The following is a 27,966-nucleotide window of genomic DNA, read 5'->3' as shown; positions in this document are numbered from 1 at the left end:
AAAGGAAAAGCTACGGGCTTTCTTGCAGAGATGGACTTCACTTTCTGAAGGCCCTCAAAGCACAAAACCTACATACCAGAAGCGAGGTTGAAGAGGGTCACTCCTGCTTCACATAAAGCAGCGTTAAAAGCTAACAGATTTTCCTCAGGTGGACCCTAGTTTCAATACTGGCCAATTAACTGGCATTTAACACCAATACTGAACTCATTCCAGTGAGAATGAGAAAGCGGGAAAATGTTTATCTGGAATTTTCTAAAAGCAGCCATGCCGGTTTAGAAATTGACTACAAGCGAGAGAGCACCACAGGGGAAATGCTAGGAGCCATATTTTTTCCCTGAAAGGTTTGTTTTGGGCTGAGGCTACTCGTGAGGTTCTATAATCCTGAAACATTACATTTAAACCCAGGTGCTTAATGGTAACGAATGGATTTGTAAAAGGGGCAACGTCCCACAGTGAAATGCAAACACCCAGGCTAAGTCTCTTTCTGTAGCAACGAATCTTCCGTACGCCGCTCACCGCCATACCCATCCGCGGGAAAACTACCTCCACTAGCCGAGGAAGGCGGAGCCTCGGAGGGCACTCCCGCCACACAGCGCTGGCGGCGCCGCTGGGCTTCTTGAGAGTTGTAGTTTTAGTCACCCATCTATCTCCTTTGCTCAGGCAGTATGTTGTGAACCAGGAAACTACAACTCCCAGAGTGCGCCAAGGTAGCGAGCGCCCGCGGCAGTGACGATTGTGGCGGACAAGGCCCGAAGGGACTCTGCCTTGTGGAGTGGCGCTGCTGCTTGGGCCGGTGGCAGACTGCAGGCTGCTGGCGTCGCGGCTGAGGAGAACGGGCGAGTGGGTTCGACCTTTCCCGTTGTGGTGTCCGCAACGATGAGTGCTGCCAGGGAGTCCCATCCGCACGGGGTGAAGCGTTCAGCCTCCCCAGACGACGATGTAAATAACAATGGCGGAGTGGTGGAGGGTTGCGGCCTACCAAAGATTGGGATAGGCGGGGAAGGGTGGATGAAGACGGAGGAAGCGCTTGAGGTGACCTGAATGGGGAGGGCCGCGGGGAGGACCCAGAAGAATGGGAAATGTACTCTTTTCTTAATTAGGCTTGAACTGTTTGTAGTTCTACCCGCTAAGAGCCAGAGACCTGCATGGGAAGGGGAATCGAGGAAGAAAATTCTGAATGGTCGAGAAGTGAAAGAGCTTAGTCAAGTGTACGTGTTTACCCATTTGGGGGCTGTTGAAGCTTCTTTATGGATGTTTCTACTAGGAAATGGCAAGATCCTGCTGGTTTTAGGCTTAAAATCCTCCTGTGATAGTCGAGATGTTCGTGCAAATTTGGACAGATATTCTGGCCAGGATTATTTTTGCAACGTAATGGTAACAGTTAAAATTAACTGTACTATTAAGAGTAAACCAAGAAAGTACTGAACGGAAGAACTGTACCGGGGGAAGTGGCGCACAGTGCTGAGGCCTGAGACGTTGAGATGTAGAATCCAGTTTTGATGTCAAGTACTGCTCTTCTCCCTCCCCCCACAGTTGTCAGTTTAAGTAGCAGGACATTCATTCCTTGAAGTAAACTATTAAATATTTACTGCTGTGCCAGATGTTGGGAGTTCAAAGATGAATAACTATGGTGTTTATCCTGGGCCTTTTGTGTATTTGTACTAGTTCTTAGCGCGGTGTCATGGACACTGCAGTAACCAGTAAACGTAAAACTAGGTCCCTCGTACAATGGACGAATGCCATGGAAACGTAGACGGGGAAATTGGGGAGCGGGGGAAGGTGGAGAGGTTATTGATAAGGATGATGAAGGGAGGATAACTAGTTTACTTTCGATTATTTAAAGCGCTGTCAATTTCTGATTGTGTAGAGGTCTTTGTTTTCTGAAGTGCGGTTCAGTGCCTTTGGTAATATTTTACTTTGCGAAACATAAAAGACTCATTGAACTCTGTTGGTGCGTCAGTTGTAATAAATGAGATGACGTTAAGACCCATCCCTCGTTAGGTAAATGGTGGAGTTAGGTCCAGAATAGTAAGGCTCTTTACGGAAATTGATTTTAGCTCTGCAGAAAGATAAGTAATCAGTAAAGATTTGAGGATGAATAGTTATATAGTGAGATTTATTTGTGCCCACGGTTCCTCCCTACAACTGGCTTTGAGATATTTTCTTGTTAATATGGTAAGCCAGTTCTTATCAGAAATTTATCTAGGCTTTTTGAGTAACCTGAGTGCCGTTTTAAAAACCATTACGCTGTTTTCCTCCTGGTATTTAACTGTGACTTGATTGCTAGAATGTCAGGCACCTGTTTTGCTAGAATCAAAGAAATAATGTTTTATTTTGACAGAAAACTCTTGGCGTTATTAGGTAATTTAACAAAGTTAAAGTGATTAAATAATTAAATCTCTACAGTTTTTGATGAGGTCAGGTTAAACTACATGACCTTTAAGACCTTTTCCAATCCTATAAGCATTCCTTTTAATAGCGATGGTTACAGTTGCAGTTCAAAATTAGGTCCTCGGACCTTAACACATTATCTATAAATTTTGCTAATGCGTGCTGCAGTTCATGGGGTTGTAAAGTGTCGGACACGACTGAGCTGAATTCCATATTTTAGTGCAATACAGTAGTAACTTGTCCCTTGACAGTGATTTTTGAGTCAGTTTCTTTAATATTTTTATTTTTGTTGGTAATTGGGAGTTATCTTTAAGTGCTTGTGTTTTTAATATTTTAAGAATAATACATATTTAAAATTTTAAAATACGTGTCTAAGTTTAGAAAATAAAATGTAAGTGGTCAACAGTTTCTAATGTGCCTCTGCACTTAAAAGATTATCAGTTTTCTTTGTCCACTCACCTCATGTTTATTGGGGGTAACAAATCATGGAATCCAACTCTAGGAACATGCTGACAATTGTAGAAATAAATTCTGGGAGTTACTACAGTGTGTACTGAAGAGGAGGTAAATTGACTGCAGTTCTATAATAAGTGGATTAAGGATGAAACCAACTTAAAAATGGTTTCATTGGTTTGATTGGAGTGGAGAAATGAAAGCTGTCTTTTAGGAAGTAGGATGAATAGGGAGGTTGACTTTAGTAACTGGTGGAGAATCTCTAAGAATATATGGGCACCCATGTGCTTTTCAGAGTACAGCACTTGAGCAAGGTACTTTTGACTGTATGGGAAGACCTGGAAAGACGAACTGGAAGGACTTCATGATTTTTTTTTAAATTAGAATTATAAATTGTAGATGATAGGGTTATTTATGTAAGGCATTGAAGATATTTGCTCTTTTTAATAGGAAATTTGGGGAAGTTTTGCTTTTTTAGACAATTATTTTAAATTAATTCTACATATTTTATAACTGTAGTTCATAAACTACTTGTATATATCCTGTCTCATTTGATCATGTACAGAGTATGATGTGGAAAGAGCAGAGGATGGAAGCAAGTCATTTAGTCTCTTTGCCTCAGTGTCCTTATTTATTAAATGGTCGCTTGAGAGAATATAAATAAAAAGTGATCTGTAAGTTGTGAAACACTATGCAGTTCTCAGGTGTTGGTATTCTTAAGACAGCCTTTCAAAAAGACTCTTAGGGCAGATGGAGAATTAAAACTTAAAAGTTAAATATCAGGTTCACGGAACAAGTGTTTAGTGAGAATCAGAACTTAAGCTTCACTAATACTTTGTTTTTTGTTTTGGGTTTCTTTTACTTAACTATATTAAGCCAGAAATAGTTAAGAACTAACTAGTCTATGAAAAAATATGAGATGTTAGGTGGGAAGAAGTAAAGATTGGGAACTTAGATGGCCAGAATCAGAAGAGCATGCCACCAAAAGGAATTGAGAAGAACCATAAGTGGGTGTCCAATATGGGATAAATATTTCAACTCTCAATGCCCAGGAAGGATGACCATCATTGTTTTGCTGCTGCTGCTGCGTCACTTTAGTCGTGTCCGACTCTGTGTGACCCCAGAGACAGCAGCCCACCAGGCTGGTCTGTCCCTGGGATTCTCCGGGCAAGAACACTGGAGTGGGTTGCCATTTCCTTCTCCAATGCATGAAAGTGAAAAGTGAAAGTGAAGTCGCTCAGTCGTGTCTGACTTTTAGCGACCCCATGGGCTGCAGCCTACCAGGCTCCTCCGTCCATGGGATTTTCCAGGCAAGAGTACTGGTCATTTATGAATAATTTTCAGAAGAAAAGATTGTAAAAGTAATTTTATTAAAAATTGTAATAACTTAAATTCTAGAATTTAACCATAACCAAATTTTCTTGATTTTTTTTTTTCACCTTATGTATCTGTGCATGCATACCCAAAATATTTAGCATTCTCTGAATATATCTCCTTTGCTTTTTGCTTCTCTTCTTTTCACAGCTATTTGTAAGGCCTCCAAAGACAGCCATTTTGCTTTTTTGAATTTCTTTTCTATGGGCATGGTCTTGATCCCTATCTCCTATACAATGTCGCAAACCTCCATCCATAGTTCATCAGGCACTCTATCAGATCCAGTCCCTTAAATCTATTTCTCACTTCCACTATATAATCATAAGGGATTTGATTTAGGTCATACCTGAATGGTCTAGTGGTTTTCCCTACTTTCTTCAATTTAAGTCTGAATTTGGCAATAAGGAGTTCATGATGTGAGCCACAGTCAGCTCCTGGTCTTGTTTTTGCTGACTGTATAGAGCTTCTCCATCTTTGGCTGCAAAGAATATAATCAATCTGATTTCATTGTTGACCATATGGTGATGTCCATGTGTAGTCTTCTCTTGTGTTGTTGGAAGAGGGTGTTTGCTATGGCCAGTGCATTCTCTTTGCCCTGCTTCATTCCGTACTCCAAGGCCAAATGTGCCTGTTACTCCAGGTGTTTCTTGACTTCCTACTTTTGCATTCCAGTTCCCTGTAATTAAAAGGACATCTTTTGGGGATGTTAGTTCTAAAAGGTCTTGTAGGTCTTCATAGAACTGTTCAACTTCAGTTTCTTCAGCGTTACTGGTTGAGGCATAGGCTCGGATTACCATGATATTGAATGGCTTGCCTTGGAAATGAACAGAGATCATTCTGTCCTTTTTGAGATTGCATCCAAGTACTGCATTTTGGACTCTCTTGTTGACCATGATGGCTACTCCATTTCTTCTAAGGGATTCCTGCCCCCAGTAGTAGGTATAATGGTCATCTGAGTTAAATTCACCCAGTCCAGTCCATTTTAGTTCTCTGATTCCTAGAATGTTGACATTCATTCTTGCCATCTCCTGTTTGACCACTTCCAATTTGCCTTGATTCATGGACCTAACATTCCAGGTTCTTATGTAATATTGCTCTTTACAGCATCGGACCTTGCTTCTATCACCAGTCACATCCACAGCTGGGTATTCTTTTTGCTTTGGCTCCATCCCTTCATTGTTTCTGGAGTTATTTCTCCACTGATCTCCAGTAGCATATTGGGCACCTACTGACCTGGGGAGTTTCTCTTTCAGTATCCTATCATTTTGCCTTTTCATACTGTTCATGGGGTTCTCAAGGCAAGACTACTGAAGTGGTTTGCCAATCCCTTCTCCAGTGGACCACATTCTGTCAGACCTCTCCATCATGACCCTCCTGTCTTGGATGGCCCCACACAGCATGGCTTAGTTTCATTGAGTTAGACAAGGCTGTGGTCCGTGTGATCAGATTGGCTAGTGGTCTGTGATTATGGTTTCAGTGTGTCTGCCCTCTGATGTAGAGTTCCAAAGAATAGCAAAGATCTGAATGCACAGTTCCAAAGAATAGCAAGGAGAGATAAGAAAGCCTTCCTTAGCGATCAATGCAAAGAAATAGAGGAAAACAACAGAATGGGAAAGACTAGAGATCTCTTCAAGAAAATTAGAGATACCAAGGGAATATTTCATGCAAAGATGAATGTGATAAAGGACAGAAATGGTATGGACCTAACAGAAGCAGAAGATATTAAGAAGAGGTGGCAAGAATATACAGAAAAACTATACAAAAAGGAGCTTCGTGACCTAGATAATCACAATGATGTGATCACTCACCTAGAGCCAGACATCCTGGAATGTGAAGTCAAGTGGGCCTTAGAAAGCATCATTGCGAACAAAGCTAGTGGAGGTGATGGAATTCCAGTTGAGCTATTCCAAATCCTGAAAGATGATGCTGTGAAATTGCTGCACTCAATATGCCAGCAAATTTGGAACACTCAGCAGTGGCCACAGGACTGGAAAAGGTCAGTTTTCATTCCAATCCCAAAGAAAGGCAATGCCAAAGAATGCTCAAACTACCGCACAATTGCACTCATCTCACACGCTACTAAAGTAATGCTCAAAATTCTCCAAGCCAGGCTTCAACAATATGTGAACCGTGAACTTCCAGATGTTCAAGCTGGTTTTAGAAAAGGCAGAGGAACCAGAGATCAAAGTGCCAACATCCTCTGGATCGTGGAAAAAGCAAGAGAGTTCCCGAAAAACATCTATTTCTGCTTTATTGACTATGCCAAAGCCTTTGACTGTGTGGGTCACAATAAACTGTGGAAAATTCTAAAAGAGATGGGAATTCCAGACCACCTGACCTGCCTCTTGAGAAACCTATATGCAGGTCAGGAAGCAGCAGTTAGAACTGGACATGGAACAAAAGACTGGTTCCAAATAGGAAAAGGAGTACATCAAGGCTGTATATTGTCACCCTGCTTATTTAGCTTATATGCAGAGTACATCATGAGAAATGCTGGGCTGGAAGAAACACAAGCTGGAATCAAGATTGTCCAGAGAAATAATCAATAACCTCAGATGTGCAGATGACACCACCCTTATGGCAGAAAGTGAAGAGGAACTAAAAAGCCTCTTGATGAAAGTGAAAGAGGAGAGGGGAAAAAGTTGGCTTAAAGCTCAACATTCAGAAAACAAAGATCATGGCATCTGGTCCCATCACTTTGTGGGAAATAGATGGGGAAACAGTGGAAACAGCGTCAGATTTTATTTTTGGGGGGCTCCAAAATCACTGCAGATGGTGACTGCAGCCATGAAATAAAAAGATGCTTACTCCTTGGAAGGAAAGTTATGACCAACCTAGATAGTATTTTAAAAAGCAGAGATATTACTTTGCCAACAAAGGTCCGTCTAGTCGAGGCTATGGTTTTTCCAGTGGTCATGTATGGATGTGAGAGTTGGACTGTGAAGAAAGCTGAGTGCCGAAGAATTGATGCTTTTGAACTGTGGTGTTGGAGAAGACTCCTGAGAGTCCCTTGGACTGCAAGGAGATCCAACCAGTCCATTCTGAAGGAGATCAGCCCTGGCATTTCTTTGGAAGGAATGATGCTAAAGCTGAAATTCCAGTACTTTGGCCACCTCATGCGAAGAGTTGACTCATTGGAAAAGACTCTGATGCTGGGAGGGATTGAGGGCAGGATGAAAAGGAGACAACAGAGGATGAGATGGCTGGATGGCAGCACCGACTCGATGGACATGAGTTTGAGTGAACTTTGGGAGTTAGTGATGGACAGGGAGGCCTGGCGTGCTGCGATCATGGGGTCGCAAAGAGTCGGACACAACTGAGCGACTGAACTGAACTGAATATAGCTAACTGCATATCAGTTGTCATGTGCGAGACTGAAACATAATTTCAGATCTATTTATAAAAATCTTTATTTTTATTATTATTTTTTATTATTATTTATTTATTATTATTTTTTATTATTAGTTTTATCTTTATTCATGCATTTGCATCATCAAAAAAGAAACCTGAAATTTTTTGAAACGCTTTCATTTCTCATAGTTTTGTGTAGAAAGGGGGGTTCCCTTCTTTGCTCTATAATTACACAGCATTTTCATTTTTAGATTATAAAGTCAACTGAAATGATCAGTGAATGCTTTCATTTCTGTATTCCTTCTAGTCACTAGCCCTTAATGTTTGTCCACTTACAAACTATATCAAATAAGTTTCGGTGTACAAATATCATAAAAGAGGAAATTAAATTGTTACATATCTCTCTAGAAAAAATGGGATGGTCCAGGCTGTTGTTACAATAATGCAAGATGAAGCCTGTTGAATGGCTTTCTAGATGAAAGTATCATATTTCTTTTTTTGTCTATTTTCTTTGTCTCGCGTTGACTTCCAGGTTGGAGAAAAATTCTGTCTCTCATTGCCTTCTGGGTTGGGGAAATCTACTATTTCATCATCCAAAAACTCATAGTTTTAGATTTTTGCAGTTAAGTTTGCCATTATCATTAGAGTGTGTACCCTACTTGTCATTTTGCATTCATATGCTGCTGCTGCTGCTAAGTCACTTCAGTCGTGTCTGACTCTGTGCAACCTCATAGACGGCAGCCCACCAGGCTCCCCCATCCCTGGGATTCTCTAGGCAAGAACACTGGAGTGGGTTGCCATTTCCTTCTCCAGTGCATGAAAGTGAAAAGTGAAAGTGAAGTCGCTCAGTCGTGTCTGACTCTTAGCAACCACATGGACTGCAGCCTACTAGGCTCCTTCATCCATGGGATTTTCTGGGCAAGAGTACTGGAGTGGGTTGCCCTTGCCTTCTCCAATTCATCTTCTAATTCATGTAATAGTTGTGAAATACCTCCTGTCAGTCTAGGTTTTTTTACTCAGTTGCCATTATGGGTAGAAATGTAAAATTTTCAACTGTGTCCAAAGAAAGCTAAAGCATACAACAGAGAGGTGATGTCTTCTTGAAAGATGATGCAATTCTTTGGACAACACAATGGGATAATTTTTCTTATTATTTTAGTCATTTTTAGCATAATTGGGAATGATTAATGAATTATAATGAAATAATTCTTACATTTGTTTCAAGTTGTAGGGAAAAATATTGCTAGGATTCCATAATATTTGTTAGATTTATATAAAGGTTCAATAGACCCATTTGATAATTACAAGATAGGATGAGTTTTGTTCTATTCTTTTTTTTAAAAAAATAGTAAACACTCTCTGTTCTTTGGAAGACCTTAAAGAATAAAAGTCCTAACATACCAGTCCTTAAGAAGTAACAGAAACTGTTCAAAAAAGAAACTAAAAGTGGGTCCAGTTGACTCTGAAGTTATACTGTTCTTTAGAATATTACTATAGCCAGTTTTTAACTTCAGTTAACAGCTGTGGCAGCCTTCTAGGTTCAAAGTATTAGGTACCCTTGGGTCCTGTAAGGCTCTAAGTAGCTCTCACAGTGTGGTCAACATCATCAGCCTCTCTTAAGAATTTGTTGGAAGTGCAATAAATCCTTGAGCTCCACCCCAGATGTATTAAATCTGAAATTCCTGAGGTATAGCCCAGCAGTCTGTGTTTTAACCAACCCTCTAGGTAATTCTTATAGGTGTAAACTTTTGAAACCCAGATCTCTGGCTTCAAAAGAATTAAAGGAGTTTGCCTTATGGTAACAGAAAAGAAGTATTTTTTAAATCGAATATAATACATATGGTTAACTTCCTAATCAAGAATGAGTCTAGTTTATAGTGAAAACTGATGGGAGTGGGAGGGTGGAAGAAACTTGGGATTTACTAGTAGACTCTTTCTAAGTTTTCTTAGTATTTATTATTACACAGAAAAGATTAACTGGTCTATTTCTTTTCCAGCTTGGATCTAGCAATTGGGAGGCAGCAGACTTAGGTAATGAAGAAAGAAAGCAAAAGTTCTTGAGACTTATGGGAGCAGGAAAGGTAAGCATCAGATAGAATACATTTTCATCTTTTCTGTGAAAATAATGCCCTTTTTGTGTATGTTAAGTGAGAAAGAATGAATGCACTCGGATTCCATCTTACTTTACATTTTAAGGTCTGCCTGGTTAGTTTTTTGTAACTGTAACTGACCTAATTGAGCTGCTTCTAGGATTCTCTGTGCCACTGGGTGATAGTGTTTAGAGATATATAGAGAAAAAAAATTGGTTTGAGTAGACTCCTGTGGAAGAAAGAAAAGGCAAAAGTTGTGATTTGCCATCTGTTAGCCTAATAATTTGATACTTCTGGGCAGACCATTTGATAGATCTTACAAAGAATAATCTTTCATATTTTATAGCTTGTCCAGCTCTTTAAGTAGTGGCCAAGGGAATAGCCTTTATCAAAAACTTGAATTCTGTCCTTTGCCTTTGTTTTTTTTATTCATATGAGAATCCATTCATGCATTTTACCAATGACTATTGACCGTCTCATACATGCCAAGCACTGTCCTAGGTCCTGGAGGAGCAGGGTGGGATCACACAGATCAGTAACACATGTTTGGAGTCATCATCTGCTGGAGGATACCAGATAATGACAATATAGAATTATAATTATTATGGAAGAGCTATGCACATGCTGCGAAATCAGCAGACAAGGGAAGCTAACTCTTGTTTAGCAGCACAAGAAAGCTTCCCAGAAATAGAATTGATCTGAATCTGAGAGGATTAAGAGTTAGCCAGACTAGAACAGTGGAGTTGGGCATATGGAAAGATCATGTAAGATGTTAGGACCTATACAAAGGAAGTGTTTGTATAATACTACATTAGTCCAGATTTCCAATAATTTGTGATTTGTCATAGAAAGTAGTCTGAAGTTTCTCTTGATTCATGTAAATAGATTTTCTAAGGATATATAAAGTAATAGTTTAGGAAGTATACTCAATCTAGTAGAATTAAATTTCTTTAAGTACCTTGAAATAACATCCTAACATAAAATGTATGAAATTTAACCACCAGTGGTCATTTATATCTCAGTAAAACAGGAGGGGGCAAGTAAGGTGGAGGACAGATTGAACAGTTTTTTTAGAAAAAGAAAAAATTTGGCTACTGATAAATGGGTATAGCATACATTAAATTCTTTGATAGCAAAGATTATAACTGATCTTTCAGTCACAGGGTGCCATCATCTTAGAATAACTTGGTGCCATTGTATATATTCAAATCTTGTTACATATTTTCTGCAATCTAAAGGAGCCATCTGCTTAATTATTGATTTGCTTTTGTGCTAATAATATGTAGGGCAATAAGCATTAATGCTTGAAGCTTTTCGGGAGTATCGTCTGGGTATGGAGAATGTGGCATGATTCCACAATAGGATGATTTGTTATCTATATCTTCACACTTGATTGGTTAAGATTGCTTTGCAGAGTCAAATTTTAATGAACAGTTTTGCTGTTATTGTTGAGTTGCTAAGTCATGTCTGACTCTTTTGCAACCCCATGGTCTGTAGCCCCCCAGGCTCCTCTGTCCATGGGATTTTGCAGGCAAGAATACTGGAGTGGGTTACCATTCCCTTCTCCAGGGGATCTTCCTGACCTAGGGATTGAACCCAAGTCTCTTGAAAGGGCAGGCAAATGCCTTACCACTGAGCTACTAATTTTAGTGAACAATATTTTTTTCAGTTGGTATTTTTTTTTTAATTGAAGTATAGTTGATTTACAGTTTTGTATTAGTTTCATATATACAGCAGAGTGATTCAGTTATGCATCTGTGTCTGTTTTTCAGATTCTTTTTCATTATAGTTTATTACAAGATCCTGAATATAGTTCCCTGTGCTATATATGTATAGTAGGACCTTATTGTTTGTCTATTTTATATATAAGAGTTTGTGTCTAAAATTCCAGATTTATCCCTCCCACCTGTCTTGCCCTTTGGTAACCATAAATTTGTTTTCTATGTCTGTAAGTCTGGTTTCTGTTTTGTAAATAAATTCGTTATATATTTTTTTAGATTTTACATGTGATATAATATTTGTTTTTGTCTGACTTCATTTATTATGATAATATCTAGATCCATCCATGTTGCTGTGAATGGCATTATCCATTCTTTTATTGCTGAGCAGTATTCTAGTGTGTGTGTGTGTGTGTGTGTGTATATAATTCCATTATATATGTATGCATGTATACACACCACATCTTCTTTATCCATTCACCTAAATGATGGACATTTAGGTTGCTTCCATGACTTGGCTATTGTAAATGCTGCTGCTATGAACATTGGGGTGTTTATATCTTTTTGAGGTAGTTGTATATATGCCCAGGAATGGGATTTATGAATCATATGGTAACTATTTCTAGTTTTTAAAGGAACGTCCATACTGTTCTCCATTTACATTCCTACCAACATCATAGGAGGGATCCTTTTTCTCTTCATCCCCTCCAGCAGTGTGAGGTGATACCCCCTTGCCGGAGTCCAGCTCCAGCAGCCAGGGATTCAACCTGAAGAGATGAACGGTGTCCGCGATGAGACAGCCTCTCAGTTTTCTTGGACTGCCTATTTATTTCAAGTTTAAGATTTTATTTTATACTTTTACAAAAGCATTAGGTCAGAGGTTTGACATTTTCAGTTCCCCCTCACCCAGATTTATTATGTCTATAAATCATTATTGCTCTTCAAACAGAGTTCCTGCTTCAGTGATTGTCTGGGAATCAGCCTTACCATCTATTATCTACTTCCTCTAATGTGTCCTATAGTTAACTTGTTTTTACATTGTAACTCATGCTACATTCCTCAGTTTACTACTTATCTTCCTAAATCCTGTTTGCCCCTAACATCCTGAGCTCACTATCTCTTAAAAAGGCTATAGTGTCTCTAAAAATTCCTAACTTCTATAAGGTATAGTAAAATATGCTAACTTTACAACATTCCTTAAATCTTTAACTTCTATTTTAATTATTTCTAAGCCCTAAATTCAGTAAACTCCTTTGCCATGAACAGTTTCCTCACAAATAGGCTTCAGATAGCAATCCCTCCCATGGCCTCAAGCTGTGGCCTATGTGCTTATCCTGGAACACTCTTTTGTAAAAGTCCTTAAACAAATGTCAATGATTAACTTTATGAATTATTCTCTGAGCAATGCTGCAGAAGGCTTTGTGCCTTCTCATGCTCCTCTCAAGAACAATAAGCACCTTAATATTCCTTTTCAGTCAACTCAGCCGAGGAGAGGAAAAAACAAGTCAGAATTACAAGGCCTAACTCCTTCATTCCGGGTCCGTGCCTGCAGAATGAGGAGAAGGGGCTGGGGCAGTGCCTCCATTTTGTCAGTAATGCCTAACATGGCTCCTGACACCCCCTTATAGTTTTGATTGAAGTTTCTATAATAATTAGTGATGTTGAGCATTGTTTCATGTGTCTTTTGGCCATCTCTATGTCTTCTTGGAGAAATGTCTGTTTAGATATTCTGCCTGTATTTTGATTGGGTCAGGATTTTCTTTTGATATTGACCTATAGGAGCTATTTGTACATTTTGGAAATTAATGTGTTGGTGGTCTCATCATTTGCAAACATTTTCTCCCATTCCATAGATTGTTTTTTCATTTTGCTTATGGTTTCCTTTGCTGTGCAAAAGCTTTTAAGTTCAAGTTTTTTTAGGTCCCATTTGTTTATTTTTGTTTTATTTCCATTACTCTAAGAGACAGGTGAAATAAATAGTGCTGCAGTTTACTTGTATCTTTAATCCTGTTCAAGTTTATATTTGAATACAGGGTTAGAGAATGTACTAATTTCATTCATATACATGTAGCTGTCCAGTTTTCCAAGCACCACTTATTGAAGAGACTGTTTCTCTGTTGTATATTCTTGCCTTTTTTATCATAGATTAATTGACTATAAGTATATGGGATTATTCCTGGGCTTTTGATCCTGTTCCATTGATCTATGTATGTTTTTGTGCCAGTTCCATACAGTTTTGACTACTGTGACTGTGTAGAATAGTCTGAAATGAGGGTGTGATTCCTCTGACTATTCTTCCTCAAAATTGTTTTGGCTCTTTGGGGCCACAGAAATTTTAAAATTATTTGTTCTAGTTCTTTGAAAAATGCCATTGGTGATTTGATAGGGATTGCATTAAATTGACAGATGGCTTTGGGACCTATGGTCACTAACAATATGGATTCTTCCAATTCAAGAATACTTTCCATTTGTTTCTGTTGTCTTCAGTTTCTTCTGTTAGCATCTTTTAGGCTTCTCAATACAGTTCTTTTGCATGTTTGGGTAGGTTTATTCCTTCATATTTTATTCTTTCTGATGTGATGGTAAGTGGAATTGTTTCCTTAATTTCTCTTTCTGATAGTTCATTGTTAATGTATAGAAATGCAGCCAATTTCTATATATTAATTTTGTAGTCTGCAACTTTACCCAGTTCATTGATGAACTCTAGTAGTTTTCTGCTGGTGTCTTTAGGATTTCCTATATATGGTATCATATTATCTGCAAACAGTGACAGTTTTACTTCTTCCTTTCTAATTTGGATTCCTTTTATTTATTTTTATTGTCTGATAGCTGTGGCTAGGATTCCCAATACTATGCTGAATAAAAGTGGCAAAAGTGGGTATCCTTGTCTTGTTCCTGATCTTAGGGGGAATGATTTCAAGTTTTCACCTTTGAGTGTCATGTTAGCTGTAGGTTTGTCATATATGGCCTTTATTATGTTGAGGCAGATTCCCTCTGTGCCCACTTTCTGAAGAGTTTTTATCATAAATGTATGCTGAGTTTTAGCAAAAGTTTTTTGTTCATCTACTGAGATTGTCAGTTGAAAAAAATGCACAACGTAACAGTTGAGAATTATTTTATTCAGCTGATTTTCTGAGTACTTAAGCCCAGAAGGCAGCCTCTCGGATTGCTCTGAGCAACTGCTCCAAAGAGGTAAGGGAGGAGCCAGCTTTGCAGCAAAAACAAGATTAGTTGGAACATCAAAAGATTACTGTTAACTAGGGAAAAAATATGTTAAGTTAGTGAATTTAACACTTCATAGGGAAGGTACAAGAGTCTGGACTCATTGAAGTCATTCTTTTGATAGGCATCTTAAGTGTTTAGGGCCAGTATCCTGCTTTTCTACATTCTGAATCTCTACCGGGAGCAAAGTGGTGAATGCAGTGGCTGCTAGCTTGATGGCTACAGTGCCCTTTGTTTACTGACATGGCTACATTTTTCATTCATAGTTCTTTCCTCTTGATTGAAATTCAGCCAACATTTGAGAGGCCCTTTGTGACCAATTTTGTCCAACAGTGCTAGGGAGTCTCGTGTGTGAGTTTAAGATTAACTGTCCCTTTGAAGCATCCCAGAGTTAGTAGGAGCTCAGGAGAACTTTAGAGTTTGATGTTTGGGAAGTGTGAGTGTGAGATTAACTGTCTTAAGACCTTTGCCATCATTAGTTTTTTGGAGACCTGGTTACACATTGGGTAATGCAATAGATAATCTTATAAACTAGACAGGATAATTAATATAGTTGATAACATTAATAAGGTCATAGTATGGCAGAGAAAGAGTAAAATTAATGTTTTATTTTTGTTTATAAAGGAATACTTGATCAACTTGTAGATCATTATTTCATTCAGTCCCATATAATACCTGTTGATCTAGATACAGTCATCAGGTTTTACATGAGAGTTTTGTCATTTCTTACATGTTTCAGTGATGTGATCTAAAAGTTACCAGAAACTTACATTTTTTTTAAAAGTTCTTTTTATGAATCTTCTTGAAGATCTTCATTTTATAAAAGCATTAGAGTAAAATAATGGCTGTTCATAAATGACAGAACTTAAAATGGCATGGTTAAAGAACTGACTACAATGTAGTTGACAAGGAACTTGGGTATTTCTGTGAACATAAAACATTTTAAGACAATAAGTAGAATTATAATGATAACATTATACCAGAGCATCTCAGATTTTTTAGTAATTTCATGTAAATTTTGGAATATCTATTAATGGCATCCATACAGTGTAACATAAGGTTCATCTCTAATTACATGACAATGCTTCTCAAGTAATTTAACATACCTGATAAGCCTAATTAGTTTGACATTGCTCGCTGAGGTGTCTTGGTCCCTTTGAAGCATCCCAGAGTTAGTAGGAGCTCAGGAGAACTTTAGAGTTTGATGTTTGGGAAGTCTGTCCATACTGTCAACACTTGATCAAATAGGATCATAGGTCATTCTGAAACAATACTTAAACACAGTGACAAAAGATTTCAAAGCAAATATAGATCACCCACAGGCAAAGAAACTCACATGATCTGTTGTCAAAGCAGTTTTCTAAGAAGACTTTATTCTTTCAACAGAGAGAAGAAACAAATCCAGTCATGTACCAGCCTACTTTTAATAGCAAAATCCATTTATGTAATTCAATCTAATTTTAGTCAGTCCTGACCACGTACAAAATTCTTTTCTCAAAGTTCCTTTTCCACAAACCTTCCATCACATATTATTTTGTCTATTCTCTCATCTACAACTAACCACTTCTAGGAAAGAGTTACTTTCTTTTCTCTTATCAAAATGCAAATCTAATCCTCAGACCTTCATTTGTTCTTAACACACATCTTACTTTTCTAGCATACTGGACTGTTTTTCTTTATTATTTGTAGTAGCTTTAATTTTGTATTAAATTAAAAACTTTTTCTAGTGAATACTAAGAAGTAAGCAATTATGAACTGTCTTTTACGTAGCATTCTGTATATTGGTGAACATAAATACCAGTTTTTATAAACTTTCATCTCAATTCTGTCAACTTTTACACCTCTGACTCTAATTTTTATTAGGACTCAGTCAGCAAGTCTTGGTCTTACAGGGAGTCCTAGAAGCTTTCCTTTCTTTCATCCTCCAACCATTTTATCTATTTGTATAAAAGTCTCTGGGGTCCTCAGTGAGGGATTGAGCCAAGTGACTCAGGCCCTTTTCTCAATCTTTGAAGCTGATAAATTGGCCCATTTCCCCAAGTAATTGTTGATCAGGATCTCAGTGCAATTTTCTTCCACTCTTTAAATACATACATAAATACATATATATATATATGTATATGTATATTAAATAGAGCAGACCTGCTTGAGGTCTTTTATTGCTGGGGACCAGCACTTTGGGGCGAGGATCCCTTTGACACATTGAACCTTAGGTAATGTTGTTTGAGAATCTTTTGTTTTAATCCCTTTGACATATTTATCCCATTTAAAATAATCATTTATCTAAACATTTCTTTATCTGTTTGGGATAAGTTCCTTTAAAATTTTTACCTTGTTGGGAAATAGTCTCTAGACTTTGTTTTTTTTCTTATTTTTCCGTTAATCAACCTAATTAATATTAATTATTCTAATGCTTTTATTGGCATCTGTAAGATCCATTAAGGGGAAGCAGAAACCAAAATAAGATTTCCCAAACTAGTTTTTTGGGTTTGTTAAACTAAGGGTGTTCTTAGGGTTAACCATTATATACTGTTTTTTCCCCATCTTTTAATTTTTTTTCCCATAGGTATCAAGAAAACACGTATTTATAATGTTTAGTCACTGAGTCATGTCTGGCTCTTTTGCAACCCCATGGACTGTAGCCTGCCAAGCTCCTTAGTCCACAAGATTTCCAAGGCAAGAATACAGGAGTGGATTCTTCAGGGGATCTTTCCAACCCAGGGATCAAACCCACATCTCCTGCATTGGCAGGTGGATTCTTTACCACTGAGCCACCAGGGAATCCTGTTTATAATAAGAGCTCTCTAAAAATTTAGATATTTAGAAGTTTCTCCAATTTAAAGGATTGATCATCTGGTTGTTAGTGAGATGTATTTTAATAGCGACTTAAACCGATAACACAAGAGGGTTCTCCACAAGAGAGTGGGAATGATGCCACCTAAACAGATCCAGAAAGTTTATTCTCAGAAATAAGTCTAAGAAAGTAAAGGCCTTCACTAAACAAGCTGATGCAGTGAAGGTTAAGAATGCAAAAAGCCCCTGTGAGTTGGTAAATGCAGACAAAAAACTGCTCAGGATCTCAGTCTATTTGGCAGCTAAACGTGCACCATTTGTGTACCTTTTGGATGACAGACCAAGTGCTCAAAACACACACACACCTAAAGAAAAGGCCTGAAGATCAGGTAAAACATTTATATCTCAAAGACACAGAAGAAAAAATGAATGAAAATCCCCCTAGAAGGGCTTTTGTTTTTTAACATCAGAATTCTGTTTTTTTTCAAGCTGACTTTTTCTAACTTAGGTGCATATACAATAAATGAGTTCCATTTAGTCGTTTTCAGGGCAAGACTCCTTAATTTACTTGCAGGTATAAGTTCTGTATGTACATGAATCTGGCTGGAGTATTAGTTGGAGGTTGGCTTTCTGACACTCCTCATTTCTCTGAGTAAGTCTGTTTCCTATTTTAAAGTTGAATTTCTCTCACATTTACTACTGCACTTTTATCCCAACAGATTCTTATTAAGGTAGCCAATTTGAGGAAAACATCAATCAGGTCAGCCTCTTAACCCAACCATTCAACCAAGACCGCTTAGTATGTTTTCAGTTGAGGAAATCCCAATGTCTTTCCATTGAGTTCCCCAGTGTCTTTCAGGTAGGGGGCACTTTCTCTCAGGGTCTTTCATCTGGGCTCCCTTAGTACCTTTCAACTAGAGGGAGCCACTGTCTTTCAACTGGGGAGCCAGGTACCAGTTAGATACCACCAAATATAACTCATCATCATCAGGAACTGGGAGAAACTCACCCAGAGAGACTCACTTATCCAAATTCATCTGCACTCTGTGAGGAGACAGATGAGCACAACAGGTCTCTGTTGGTATCAAGGCCTCAGTTCCTCATAGCGTTCAGACAAAAGAGGGGCGTTTTCTCTGTGTCCCTTCCTGGTTACCAAAACTGTCCACTGGAAAAAATACACAACCCAAAAGTTGAGAACTATGTTTTATTTGGCAGATTTTCTGTGGACTTAAGTCAGCCTCTCATATTGCTCTGAATAACTGCTCCAAAGAGGTAAGGGACATATAGACATTTTTGCAACAAAAACTATAGATAGTCGAAACATCAAAAGATTACTGTTCATTAAAGAAACTAAGGAAAACCAGACATGTCAAGTTAATGAATTTAATGCTTTTCAGGGAACATTTAATGGGAAGATATGAGTTTGGACTCACTGAAATCATTCCTCTGATACGCACCTTAGATACCTAGGGCCAGTATCCTGCTTTTCTCCATCCCAAATCCCCTCAGGGTGCACAATTGGGGGTGGCTGCTGATTTGATGGTCAAAATATCCTTTATTTTTTGATGTGGCAGGCCACATCTTTCATTCACAAGAGGATCATGTAGTTTTTTATTCTTCAATTAATGTGGCATATCACACTGATTGATTTGTAGATATTGAAAAATCCATGCATTGTTGGGATAAATCCTGTTAGATCATGTTGCCTGATCTTTTTAGTGTATTATTGTATTCAGTTTGCTAGTATTTTGTTGACGGTTTTTGCTTCTATGTTCATCAGTGATACTGGCCAGAAATTTTCTGTTTGTGTGTTATCTTTGTTTGGTTTTGGTATCAGGGTAATGGTGGCTTCACAGAATGACTTCGGGAAATTTCCCTCCTCTTTAATCTTTTGGAAGAGTTTGAGAAGGAGCAGAATAAGTTCTTTGATGTTTATTAGAATTCCTCAGAAGCCATCAGTTCCTGGATTTTTGTTTGTAGTGAGTTTTTTAAGTTACAGATTCTATTTCACTTCCAGTGTCCAGTCTGTTGAAATTTTTATGTTTCTCCTTGATTCAATTTTGGTGTGTTGTATGTTTCTAGAAACTTGTCCATTTTTTCTAGGTTGTCCAGTTTGTTGGTATATAATTGTTGATAGTATTCTCTTAAGGTTTTTACTTCTGCTGTTTCATTTCTTATTTTATTTGGGTCGTCTCCTTTCTTCTTGGTGAGCCTGGCCAGAGGTTTGTTGATTCTGTTTACTCTTTCAAAAATACCCAGCTCTTGGTTGATTTTTATTTTTCCCCCATTTTTAAAAAGCCTCTATTTTCTCTTTGAAAGTGAAAAAGTGAAATTGTTAGACTCAGTCATGTCTGTCTCTTTGCAACCCCATGGACTGCAGCCCACCAGGCTCCTCTGCCCATGGAATTCTCTAGGCAAGAAAACTGGAGTGGGTAGCCATTCCCTTCTCCAGGGGACCTTCCCAGTCCAGGGATTGAACCTGGGTCTTATTGCAAGGACTTCCCTGGTGGCTCAGATGGTAAAGCGTCTGCCTACAATGAGGGAGACCTGGGTTCAATCCCTGGGTCAGGAAGATCCTCTAGAGAAGGAAATGGCAACCCACTCCAGTACTCTTGCCTGGAAAATCCCATGGACAGAGGAGCATAGTAGGCTCCTACAGTCCACGGGGTTGCAAAGAGTCAGACACGACTGAGCGACTTCACTCTCTTATTGCATTGCAAGCAGATTCTTTACCATCTGAGGGACCGGGGAAGCCCTGTTCCCTCTTTCATCTTTTATTATTTACCCTCTTCTTCTGACTTCGGGTTTTGTTTTCGTCACTCCAAATCTTTGTTGTGACGAGACAAAGAACCAAGGAACATAGACTCGCGTGACATTTTTCTAAATATTTTAGGTGGTAGGTTAACTTATTTGAGATTTATCTTTTTAAGGAAGGCCTATATTGCTATCAACTTCTTACTTAGGACTGCTTTTGCTGTATCCCACAGATTTTGTATAGCCATGTTTTCATTTGCTTTAAGATATTTTAAAATTTTCTCTTTGATCTCATCATTGACACCTTGCTTTTTTTAATACCATGTTGTTTAGTCCCCATATAATTGTTTTTTTCTTGTTTCTCTTTCTGTCATTGATTTCTAGTTTCATGCCATTGTGGTCAGAAAAGACCCTTGAAATAATTTTTATCCTCTTAAATTAGTTAAGGCTTGTTCTGTTTCCTAGTATGTCGTCTACCCCAGAGAATGTTCCATGTTCACTTGGAAAGAATGTGTATTCTGATTTTTTGGATGTTATGGCCTATAAGTATCAATTGAGTCTTAAGTGTTCTGTTGTGTTACTTAGGATCTGTTGTGTTATTTAGGATCTGATTTTGTGTAAGATCTGTCCACTGATATAAAGTCTCCTATTGTATTCCCATCAGTTCTTCCCTATGTCTGTTAGTATTTTATTTTTATTCATTTATGTGCTCCTATATTGGGTGTGTATATGTTAACAACTGTAATAGCCTTTTCTTGTATTGATCCTGTTATTATTTTGTAGTACCTTTGTCTTTATGGACTTTGTCTTAAAGTCTGTTTTTTTCTGATATGGGTATTGCTACCCCCGCTTTCTTGTCATTTCTATTTCCATGAAATATCTTTTCCATCCTCTCAATTTCAAATGTGTGTGTCCTTCACCCTAAAGAGTCTCTTGTAGGCAGCATTATGGTAGTATCCTCTTGGTTTAGTCCAATCTGTACTCTTGATTGTATTTTAGTACATTTGTATTTAAGGTAGTTGTTGATAGATATTTGTTGCCATTTCAAACCTTCTTTTCCAGTTGAGAATGTATTTCTCTTTGTTCCTTTCTTTTTGTTTGTCCTATTGTGCTTTGATAGTTTTTTTTTGTGTTACGTTTGAGTTCTCTTGTTTTTTTGTGAACTTTTTGTATGTTTTTGTTTTATAGTTACCCTGTTTTTCAAGGTTTTTTTAAAATAAAATTTCTTATAGCAAAAATTACATATTTCAGATTTATTAGTGAAAAAACTAAACAAACAATTTGGACAAGTACCTTAATATTTATGGGTTTAAACATTTTCATACTTAAGAAATGTGAAAATGCTTTCTGCCAGGTTACCCGCCAAATCGCATATGAGGAAAGAAATGTACTAGGTTACATTTACATTGATTGTACCCTCGGCATGAGTTTTAAAGAAAATACTGTGAACACTGCCAGTCTGAAGCAGCCTCAACTTGTTGCCTAGGACAGAGTTAAGGATATAAATATGAGTATTGTTAGTCTTTCCTATTTTTCAAATGGTTTTAACTCATTATTCTATCTCATTGCTTTGGACTGGTAGTCATAGGTTCAAGCACATTCCAGTAACAATCTACATTTTCTAACTTCTCTCCCCCATATTTTATGATTTTGATGTCTGTCTTCTTTTATATCTTCCTGTTAAATAAGCCTTTTGCTATTCATCTTAATTATCATTGCTTTCACAAAAATTTTTTTAAAAACTATGGTACTGGCTTACTTAAGTGATTGGTTTTCCGATTGTGATTGTCTCTTTCCTATAGGTTTTTGCTGCATTTCTACTTAGAGAAGACTTTTAAATATTTCTTTTAGAATAGGTTTTGTATTGCTGTATTCTTTTAGTTTTTGCTTGTCTGCAAAATTCTTTCTCTTCTTCTAAATAACAGTCTTGCTGTGTAGAGTATCCTAGGTTGTAGGATTTTTAGGACTTTGAATTTGTCTTGCTGCTCCCTTCTGTCCTGCAGCATTTCTGTAGAGGAGTCAGCTGATAGACTTATGAGGTTTTCCTTGTAAGTAAACTCTTTTGACTGCCTTTTTTGACTGTGCCACACAGCTTGTGGGATCCTAATTCTCTGACCAGGAATCAAACCCTGGCCCCCTGCAGTGGAAATATGGAATCCTATCCACTGGGCTGCCAGGGAACTCCTACTTGCTGCCTTTAGAATTCCCACTTTAACTCTGGCCATTTTAATTATAATGTCGCAGTATAGGTCTGTTGGGTTCATCTTGTTTGGTACTCTCTTGTGTTTCTTGTACCTGGATATCTGTTTCCTTTTGGTTTGGGGAGTTCTCAGCTATCATTTCTTCAAATGCATTTTCAGTCCCCTTTTCTGTTTCTTCTGGGATCTCTGTTATATGTAGATTGACTAGCTCTGTTTTATACCACAGATCTCATATATTGCTTTCATTTTTTTTTTTTCCACTTGTCGTTTTGTCTGCTGTTCTGATTGGGTGATTTCCATTATTCTGTCTTCCAAATCATTTATTTATTCTTCTGCATTGTTTAGCTCGCTGTTTATTGCCTTTAGCTCAGGTTTTGTCACAGTAGGTGCTTTCTAATTTTAATTGGCTTCTCTTTATAGTTTCTAGTTACAATGATCTGCATTTTTGTTGATAGCCTTTTTTAACTCCTTTATTATTTTTATCATCTTTTTGAACTTGGGGTCTAGTATACTGGAGAGATGTTTCATTGCACGTCCAGGGGATTTCTCATTTTAATTGGGAACAATTCCTGGCTTCTTCATTTTACTTATGTTTCTCTATAATTTTAGGAGAAACAGTTTTTTGCTATGGTCTTAAAGGGTTGTATTTATGTGGAAATATCCCTGTATAGCCCATGAGCCTAATATTTTTGGTGTGAAGGCTGTTCTTAGTATGGATAATTGCTGCATCTTTCTTCAGTGTATGCTTGCTGTCATTTCCTTGTTGTAGGGGTTATAATTGGTGTTCAGGATGTAATCTGGCCTCAGGTGATGTGAGTTTCTGTGATTCCTTTAATCTGGCCTCAGGTGGTCTCTTGGAGAGCTTCTCTGGTTCCTTTAATCTGGAATGAGGAATGCTATCATCTTATATTTGTTTATGGGGTTTAGTTCTGTAAAGAACTCTGAGATTCTGTTACTTGTATTTCTCAAGGTGGAACTGAGACCCTGCCCAAAGGCTACACTATTGTTTCTTGACTGCTCCTCACTCTGCATCCCCTCCCTTCTCTGTTTAGCCTCTATTTGAATCTGCCCTTTGGAACTCAAGGAAGGTCACGGAGGCTGGAGTCTCTTCCCTACAAGCAAGAAATGAGGGACACAGAAAGGTTTCTGTGCCCAGGAGCCCCACAGGCTCCTGTTTGGTTTCAAAACTCAGTATAAACCATAAAGAATGGATTGGAAATGATAAATTGAGACTAATTATGTAAGCTAATGAGTTGGTAACTTTGAGTTAGATTTATCTTTATGTTGTATAGAACTAGATTGTTTTAAATTCTGTGCTTTTTCATAGTGTGAAAGAGAGTGTTTTTTGTAGTCAGAAGTAACGAGCTAGCTGTTTGTGGTCTGTTGCTAAGTAGTAATGATTCTTATTTTTTATATTTCTATCATTTTGTTCATTATCTTTATTTAGCTAAATAATCTGATTTGCTTTTTCTTCATGATATATACCTGAGACATAGTTCAGTTCAGTTCAGTCGCTCAGTCGTGTCCGACTCTTTGCGACTCCATGAATCGCAGCACGCCAGGCCTCCCTGTCCATCACCAACTCCCGGAGTTCACCCAGACTCACGTCCATCGAGTCAGTGATGCCATCCAGCCATCTCATCCTCTGTCATCCCCTTCTCCTCCTGCCCCCAATCCCTTCCAGCATCAGAGTCTTTTCCAGTGAGTCAACTCTTCGCATGAGGTGGCCAAAGTACTGGAGTTTCAGCTTTAGCATCATTCCTTCCAAAGAAATCCCAGGGCTGATCTTCAGAATGGACTGGTTGGATCTCCTTGCAGTCCAAGGGACTCTCAAGAGTCTTCTCCAACACACTTCAAAAGCATCAAAACCTGAGACATGTTTAAATGTAAAAAATGTTTAAATTGATCCAATTTTCTAGTTATCTGTCTTGTTTAAAACCTACATACTTTCTATACCCATCCTCTGCTTGGTTTATTGTAATGACACTGCCTTCAGACATAACTATAATTTACTTATTGATTTTGTTTCCCCTCCCCATCCCTATCCATGCAAGAATGTAAGTTCAGCATCAGGCACATGGGCAATAATTATGTTAAATCTGTGGTTTCAAATTCTAATACATTTCCTTCTTCTTACAGAAAGAACATACTGGTCGTCTTGTTATAGGAGATCACAAATCCACATCTCACTTCCGCACAGGTAAGAAGGTAAAATATGATTGAAGTGGAGGTGCTAAAGTTGGAATGTGAAATACTTGCATATATTTTGGCATATTCTAACTTTTGTGTATAATTGTTGATTAGTTCTGATGAGTAACATGTTGGAAATAGATGTTGTATATGTAAACATGTTACATACATCATGTAACAGTATATACTCTGATGAAGGATTTGAAAGAGTTTACATTAATATGATATTCTAACCAAGAAACTGACTTGTTTCTGTTTTCATTTTTACCAATTTACAACATGTAGTATTTTAATTGTAGTGAGGTTTTATGCCTCATCTTGCCAATTGTAGTTTCTAGAGTTTACATATATTTTGTATACTATTTACTGTACAGTGTTAATAGTTGGCATATTATACTGGTTTTTAGTTTATTCACTAAGTTTTGCTCTGAGATCTTTGAAGAGCATAAACTCATTGGAAAACCTGAAGAAATGAGTTTTTCTTTTAATTTTTTTGGGGGGGATTTAAATTAAAAACTGAAAATGAATTAGAATTTGGATTTGAATTCAGTCTGCTGAAAAATTTTCTCCCATTTAATATTGACCCTGATCTTGGACATTATTAATAATAGGGCACAGTACCCCATATACATTTAAGAAAACCTTTACTTACATCTTTTGAATTAACTTTATGCTGACCTAGATTATGTAGCATATTTTAGAAATTAATAGGCATTTTATTTTTCTGGTGTTGAACAATTACTTCAAATTAATCTGCATTGCTACAAAAGGCTCAAGAGTCTGAACTTCGGCAGAATGGAAATGTATTTAACTGTTGCACTTATTCTTTTAAAATATGAAGTTATATTCTTGTATTTACAAATTAAAATGCCATGTACAGAAAGCTCCAGTGGTATTGGTAATATTTTAGTCCTTGGGTGGTAAGTTTATAGATGGTTGTTTAATATTTTGCTTCCTAACTTACATGCAACAGAGTATATGTTAAAATATGTCACCTGATATATTGGTTCAGTACAGTGATACACAAAGAAAGGCATATGGAGAGCCAATTCCAAGGTCATTTTATTTAGCCATTTTCTGAACAGAATTATGTGCCTTTTCATTATTTGTGTTCAAAGACAGAAGCTGTTGTTTGTTGGAGGTGTTTTTCTATGACTAGGAGGAAACTTTCACTTTCAGGAGAACCATTATTAGACTATATTAACTAAAACATGATACCCAAAGTTCTTAGTAATTAATATTTACAGTATCTAAACTTCAGGCAGTTCTGAGAATTCCTTATCTGGTTTAAATTATTACATGGAAAAAATTTTCATCTTTAATAAAACAGCTTCTAGTTTTAGTAGTTACTAAAGAAGTAAGTTATTTTATCTGTTAGGTAAACTACGTATGGTATATAAACCCAGTCACAAAATTCACTGTAAAATTACTCAGAGAAATCAGCCCTAAATATAATAGCATCTGTATTATGGGTTTTTTGTGTAATCAAATATTTTTATTAATTTGACTGAAACATAATCAAAGTACACTGGACATACAGGGGAAGAAGACAAGAAAATTAATGAAGAACTGGAGTCTCAATATCAACAAAGTATGGACAGTAAATTATCAGGAAGATATCGACGACATTGTGGACTTGGCTTCAGTGAGGTAGTAATTAACATATTTTCATTAAGTGGAAAGATAATTCCAATTTGATATCACTTATTTCTGTTAAATTACTGTAGCAACCAAGAATCCTATGTAGAAACCTCTCTTTATATAGTTACTTAAAATATTTTTATATGCCAAACTAGGTCTTTGTAGATAATGAGAAGAGATACTGAGAGTTTTTGAAATGTTTTTTGATACTAGCTTAATGTACATTCTGCTTAGAGAATCATTAGGGCACATTTTAGGTAGGCATGGACAATGTACTCACAAGTTAGATGAAATATTTCCTGTAAATACTCATTAGGAGAGTTTTCTCAGTTGTTTCCTATGTCACCTTGTTCCATATAACTACTGGTTCATTACTCCAAAATAATGTAATATGCAAAACATTGGTAACTGTTTTCAGCATTCCCATGAATCAGTGGTTAACTTGCCTTATTCTTAAAAAAAGTATTGTTTCCATTAGGAAGACAATGTTAATTTCAAACTAGGGAGGGAAGGAAAGGTGGTGGTCTTCAGAGCCCTTTCTTAAGCAAAAATCCTACTCAAGTACCAGTTTATGAAACAGCTGGAGACGCCTGAGCCCTCAGCTCTTCCCTAGGCAGCCTCTGTTCTTAAACTATTGATTTAATGGCTAGGGAGTGAGACAAAAATGAGAGTCTGCTCCAGTTTTTGTACTGGATACTTTTAACAGGCTGTTGGTTGATGTTTGTAGGTAGATGATCATGATGGGGAAGGTGATGTGGCTGGAGATGACGATGATGATGATTCACCTGATCCTGAAAGTCCAGATGACTCTGAAAGTGATTCAGAGTCAGAGAAGGAAGAATCTACTGAAGAGCTCCAAGCTGCTGAGCACCCTGATGAAGTGGAGGATTCCAAAAACAAAAAAGATGCAAAAAGCAACTATAAGATGATGTTTGTTAAATCCAGTGGCTCATAACTCCCCAACACTTAGTCTTTGTATTAAAAGTAAGCCTTATTGTTATAATGCACAGTGGAGGACTGCTGATAGAGCACAGACCTTTGTATTATAATTTTTAAAAAGGCCCTTTTAAATAATTACAAAGAGTGTTTGCTTTCAGATGCCATGGGTTACACTTTTATGGGCATGACTATAACCATTTTTGTAAAGAGTAAGAGTTGTATAAAATAAGAAATAAATACAATACTCAACTTCTTTTCATGTTAGCATCATCAACAATCTCTAATATCACTTTTTTACCCCTTCAGATACAGTTATGGGGGAAACAGTATTTTTTGTGTGGTAGCTGTTTATCTTTTTTTGTTTCTTCATGTTTTTCTTTTATAAAAGTTTTATCTGGTACTGTGATGTGTTCATGGGAAATAGTCTTTTATTATACTTTCTCATAGTAGAACTATTCATCATGGCTATTTCTGCTGCCAATAACAATCTATATTAATTCTGGCAAAAGATTTGGAACTTAGTTTACTCTTACTGATTCAGCTCTACTCTTTTGGACCAAAGCAACATGAGAGCAAATACTTTTCACACCTGTAAGGTTGGGGTTGCAGTTGTCATGTATTTGGAATGTTATGATCCCAAGCAGTCTTTATATAATTTGAATGATATTGTATGTTAGTTTTTTTTTAATATAAAATTGGCCAGTTTTTACAGAAGAACATTTTTTTCTGATCATTTGGTCCTATCTATTTAGGAATATGTAAAATGGAACTTTTTTTTTCTTAAGGTAATATGTGACCAAAGTTAATTTCCTTCCTAATGCTTAAATAAAGAGAAAGCAGTTTCCCATA

General features: G+C 37.3%; 1 protein-coding gene across 4 annotated transcripts; it reads left to right on the top strand.

The window, feature by feature from the left end:
- Positions 1–72: 72 nt before the first annotated feature.
- Positions 73–27,966, top strand: C15H11orf58 (chromosome 15 C11orf58 homolog). 4 transcript variants are annotated; one of them, XM_086339813.1, is made up of 5 exons: positions 73–341; positions 9,567–9,650; positions 24,487–24,547; positions 26,078–26,187; positions 26,906–27,966. In XM_086339813.1, exons 2-5 carry the CDS (start codon positions 9,636–9,638, stop codon positions 27,131–27,133), a joined length of 414 nt encoding a protein of 137 aa, XP_086195939.1. In that variant the 5' UTR covers positions 73–341; positions 9,567–9,635; the 3' UTR covers positions 27,134–27,966. The 4 variants fall into 4 exon arrangements, 3 of the variants coding, with proteins under 3 accessions (XP_086195939.1, XP_086195938.1, XP_086195937.1); XR_015142030.1 differs by lacking the exon at positions 73–341 and adding an exon at positions 741–1,032 and having other exon boundaries at positions 26,062–26,187; XM_086339812.1 differs by lacking the exon at positions 73–341 and adding an exon at positions 741–939.

Source organism: Bos grunniens, chromosome 15, assembly GCF_055505025.1.
Source record: "Bos grunniens cultivar Pamir isolate PY7600 chromosome 15, Bosgru_T2T1.0, whole genome shotgun sequence".
Lineage (NCBI taxonomy): Eukaryota > Metazoa > Chordata > Mammalia > Artiodactyla > Bovidae > Bos > Bos grunniens.
Note: the sequence above shows the minus strand (reverse complement) of the source record. Positions and strands in the feature narration are given on the sequence as shown.